Source organism: Branchiostoma floridae, chromosome 1 (assembly GCF_000003815.2).
Source record: "Branchiostoma floridae strain S238N-H82 chromosome 1, Bfl_VNyyK, whole genome shotgun sequence".
Lineage (NCBI taxonomy): Eukaryota > Metazoa > Chordata > Leptocardii > Amphioxiformes > Branchiostomatidae > Branchiostoma > Branchiostoma floridae.
In genome coordinates, this window is record NC_049979.1 from 10,448,471 (window position 1) to 10,453,498 (window position 5,028).

The window sequence follows — 5,028 nt, forward strand, 5'->3', positions numbered from 1 at the left end:
TGTATTTGCTCTCAAGCAAATTTGGGCTCTTACTTCAAACTTATGAAGTATAGTACATGTAATTGAGTACCAACTACACAATGTCTAATTGACGGCCAATGAATCAGGAACTTTAGTCGGACAGCTAAGATTGGAATACAACGGTTTATGACTTTTGAAACTGTGGAGGCAGAAACACTAAATCTCAAAGCTAGATCAGCATTTTTGAGGCCTAGTCTCAACTTCATGAGAGTCATGAGTATTTGATCCTGCTGACACATGGACTTTAGAGGAGCAATGAAATCACTAACAAGTCTAAACACAAACATAAACAGTGCAACAGTAGGTATTCCAGTGAAGAGCTTGCATTTTGCATCTGTGAGATTGGAGGCTGATGTTGATGATTTCTTGATTTGTTCTTGAAGGTGATCACGTTCTTCCCTAAGGTTGTCAGCTTCACTTTGAAGGGACTCGCAAAACTGTTCCAACTTACATTTCTCCTCTTGTACTTTTGTGAGCTGTTCTCTCAGAGTCTCTACACTTTCAGGAAGGGGGTCTCTCAGAGTCTCTACACTTTCAGGAGGAGGGTCAGCGATCATTTCTTCATCTGAAATAAAGCAAATCCGAAGTTCAATGAAAGTGCTATGTCATTATGAGTGTCATATATCTGAACTGAACTGAATGTTCTAAACTCTGATTCATATGTATGTATTGTTGTTTCAATATTTTACTCATGCAGGTTGCATGCTTCTCTACTTGATTCACATCTATATCCCCACTCCGAAAACCAAGCGGATAAACTTTGTAGCAAGTAGTCTTGTGTGTATGGTATGTGATTCATGTTGAATAAGTGACAAGTGATAGATTTACTTGTTGAGCAAGAATGATAGATTAAACTGTTGATCAAGAATTTATATGTTTAGGATTACTGATTGTATCCATTAGACACTTTTCTTATTCCCTCTGTAATGCCCTTACCATTTAGTGATGTAGGTGGGGCTTCATTCTCTGATGACACCCGCAGCCTTTTTGCTGCACGCATATACCTGCAAACAATGAAGCATGTTGTAAGTTGTAAATCAAAGTTGCATGCTTTGTTTCCTACATACATTCTGTTAGCATAGCATTTAGTGCAGGCCATCGCGAGCAAATCCAACTTTTATAGGCTCTCGTTCTTCCCTCGTACCATCCAGGAGTGGAATGAACTTGAGCCTGGTGTGGCGGAGGCGGGGTCTCTCTCCCAGTTCAAAACTGAACTGGGGAGGGCCCTGCTGCATTGAGTCGCCCCTACACGTCCTTGTACATATGTAAATAACACTAACCCACCACATTCACTTGTCTTGTCATTTGCACCCACAGTTTCATTTGTTTATGTTCCTTTGTGTTACCTCTATTTTCCCGATGTTTGTATGTTACTTTCACCTGTAACTAACTAAGCATGCGCACTGCTATTAATCCCCGTCAAGGGGGCTGAGCAGTAGAAAAGAAGAAAGAAGAAGTGATTACTGCTGTGAATGTTATGAAATATAAAACATTTGATTAGGTGTAAACTCTAACATGAGTAACTTACAGGATCTTTGTGAGATTTAACTGAATCCTTGGTAAAACTTTCATGGTCATCTTCTCAGGCAAGGAGGTAGAGTATAGCAATGTTTCACACAGGCATGAACAGCCTGCCTGCATGAACAGCATGAGCAGTAAATCAAATTTCAATAAAGAAACATTGAAAACCCCAATGTTACCTACCGATCTTTCTTGGCAACTGGGTTTCTTGAACGATTGCAACTTGCTGAGGTTGGGAGGTTAAACAAGCTTGGGACGTAATCTGGATCTGCAGGGTCTTTAGAAGGGTTCCCTGCAATGCAAGAAGCAAAGAACTTGTCAGTATTATAAACATGATTTTAAAATGAGGTGGCAATTGGTCTTGTGGTTAGGGTGTAGGACTCATAATCCAAAGATAAGTATGAGTTGGAATCCCTGATAGGTCACTTTGTTGTTGTGCCCTTGGGAAAGGTACTTAAACCATACTTTACACCTATTTCCTCACTTCACTAAGGTGAAAAATGAGTACCTGGCTTCGGCTACACACCTCGGCATGTTAAACTGAAAGAACCCACCACACTTATCGAAAAGAGCAGGGGATCATCCCGGTGTGAGTGGATCAAACTCCACAGTCTGGTTCTTTCTTTCCCCTGCACTATCCCACAATGGTCCGGACCAAGGTGGAGGTCTACCCGCTGGGGGCCTCCCCACACAATATGCTCCAGTAGGGGCCATCTGGGGGTATTCCCATGTAGATGTAGATGATTTTAAAGACATTTTAAAACATTTGTAGATGTCTTCGTCAATCAGTTAAGTGATGTACGTTATACTTCTGGTATACTATATATGTATACGTCCATCCCAGATACTTTACCACTATTTATAAGTCAGACCCCCCCCCCCCCTCCCACGTGGACGCGCTGTAAAACTTTGATACATGTAACATTAATATTCACTATCCTTGATATGGCATGAATCAGCGACAAAACTTACTTAAGCTTTCCGCAGATGTGTAACGAAAAGTACACTATTACATCACGAAAAATGTATTTATGCAAGGGGGACAACAACAAAATATAAAACATATAGATCACAAACCTGAGATGAAATGGTCGCTGCACACTCTCTCGTGGCCTCGTGGTGTCCACGCCGCGGTCGGGTTTTTCTTTCCCTGCTCAAAATCTGACCTTTTTAAGGCTCTAAGCCATGCAGCCCTTCGTCCTGGTTCCGCAGGGATTCTAAAAAACTTCTTTCTACTGCCTTTATCCTTCCGGTTAGTACAATTCAGCGCACAACAACTGGTCGGCATGTTTGCGTTTCCCGCGCGCAACTGGTGGGCGAGGAGGGTTCAGCCCGCCTTCCTCGCCCACCAGCAGCTTTTTGCCTACCATGACGTCACGTGACGTAACCGTGACGTCAGCGCGATCGCTCGTATTGTTTTTGTGCGAGGAGTAGTTGGTCGGCCAGCGAAACCATTTTTGTATTAGTCCGCTGCAACGGTGATGCGGTTTTTTCGCCTGATGACCCAAATAGCGGCGTTTTTCATGCGATTTCGAAGAAATGACGTCATCGGAGATTGCAAAAAAGTTATCACATGGAATTTTTTTATTTTCATTTTACACAAACATGAAGAATTTAGCTTCTCTACCACGTAGGCCGTTATCCTGGGAAAATTCGTTTTTTCCAAGCAGCTTCGATCAAAAAAGTGTTAAAAAATGATAGTTTTCGGGTCCAAAATTAAAATTTTACTACATATTCTAACCAAAATAAAGAGGCAACAGACGGTACCAATAGGTTTGTCGGAAAGAGACAGTAAACAGCTTTCCGCCATATTGATTAAGTTTCGCGTCCTACGTTTACTAGCGGAACTGTAGCCCTTCGTCCTGAGGCTGCCCGCCAACCTCCGACATCGTAAAAGAAACTCCGGTCCGATACCTGAATACACACATGATATCATGCTTCTTGTCATAATTTCATCAAAATAGGCAAATAAATGCCTTTAAAATTCTCAGACAATATATTATGTTAAAGAAAGATACTCAATCATCCCCGGTGTATCTTAATTTCTGACATCTTTCCATCTTGTTAGAAAATAATAGAGGCATTCTTGGACGGTCCCCAAATGATGACGTTTTTACCCGCCGTCCGTTTGAAAGTTGACCTTTCACACTTTTCATTCAACTCAGGGCGCCCCGCTGGACAAACGTTGGCGCTGCTTCTCCGGAGTTTTTACAGGTAAAATGGCTTATTTATCGCTCAGTATGACAGCGATACCGTATTCATCGTCTTTAGCAGTCAAATAAATTGCCTCGGTCACGACCACGTTGTTTTAGGCGGGATTTTCACATAGGCACGCCTGGAAGTAAGATTGGTGTGACCAAGGCGAAAAATGGGCGAGACGAGAACACAAGTCATTTGATAGCCACAGCCTATTCAAGACCAACTAGAAAGTTCCCGCGCAAACCTGCGTTGCCATATGGACGACTAAAGCTCGAAATATTTAACAAAATTTATTTGAAAGATCGCTGTTTTGATTGCTAATTTAGGACAGTATGGTGACTGTTGTAGGGTGTCAAAGAAGCTAATTTACTGAAAGTGAAACGGCAAATCTTATGTTAATCAGATGCCATGTGCTCATGGCTTGGATTGTTATCATCCAGGAACATTATACGGAATATGGAAGACTTGATGCTACCTTGATGCCTGAGTGTTTGAGTTGACGATGGTGGACATGTTTGGTTCCATGTGAGCGGACTGAAGATCCAGCCATGTCCGGTAGTTCACCCCGGGGACAGGAGCTGTCCCCCTCCCCCCACACCCCGGGTCAGGAGAGGAAGGTCCCTCCCAACCTCACCATTTATCCCGCATCAAGAACCACAGGTGGGCACATCAGACAAGAGCTAGCATACCGGACTCTGTAGCATGTCTGTCCGCACAATGAATATTACTAGTAGTAGTCACAGTGTGTCCTCAGTCCTGTTAAAAAAGTAATGGCTTTATCATGAGTAACATATGGCTACAGGAACATCCTGTCAATGTCGAAACACCAAACCATCTTGTTGACAAAAACATTCTTCCTGGCTTTGTCAGTAGCCTTGGCATTAAAACTGATAAAAGAATTAAACATGTTGTTGTCCGTTTTCACAAATTTGTCAGTATCACATTATTACAATGAGAAAGATTTATTTGTTATGATATAAGTGAATTCATGTTATATTTCTTACTCAGATCTACCACCCTGTCTGTTCTGTAAGAGGTGTGAGAATCACCAGGAAAAGTATGGACAGCTCATCACAGACAAAGACAGTGGTATTACTGTCCATTACTTCTGTCTGGTAAGGGTCTACATTCTCTATCTTGAGTGCTTTGCTTTTGTCTGACTTTCTGTGTGTCATAATCCTTCTCCTATCACTTTTTCTAAGGGGCACATGTTAACAGGTTTGCACGAAAATGCATTTTTTTTTTAAATTGCCCTCCCGTTATGGAATTTTTCTGAAATGAGATGGG

General features: G+C 42.0%; 2 protein-coding genes across 2 annotated transcripts in view; one reads left to right on the forward strand and one right to left on the reverse strand.

Moving 5' to 3' along the window:
• Positions 1-29: 29 nt before the first annotated feature.
• LOC118421650 lies at positions 30-2,898 on the reverse strand. Its single transcript, XM_035829081.1, has 4 exons — positions 2,620-2,898; positions 1,726-1,834; positions 958-1,025; positions 30-586 (listed from the first exon to the last, which is right to left on the reverse strand). Exons 1-4 carry the CDS (start codon positions 2,828-2,830, stop codon positions 30-32), a joined length of 945 nt encoding a protein of 314 aa, XP_035684974.1. The 5' UTR covers positions 2,831-2,898.
• A 680-nt stretch (positions 2,899-3,578) lies between these two features.
• The window catches only part of LOC118414898, an 8,997-nt gene continuing 7,547 nt past the window's right edge, over positions 3,579-5,028 (forward strand). The window contains exons 1-3 of the mRNA XM_035819193.1: positions 3,579-3,756; positions 4,182-4,401; positions 4,750-4,856. Coding sequence (XP_035675086.1) covers positions 4,290-4,401; positions 4,750-4,856 — 219 coding nt within the window. The 5' untranslated portion in view covers positions 3,579-3,756; positions 4,182-4,289. The remainder of the gene's footprint in view (positions 3,757-4,181; positions 4,402-4,749; positions 4,857-5,028) is intronic.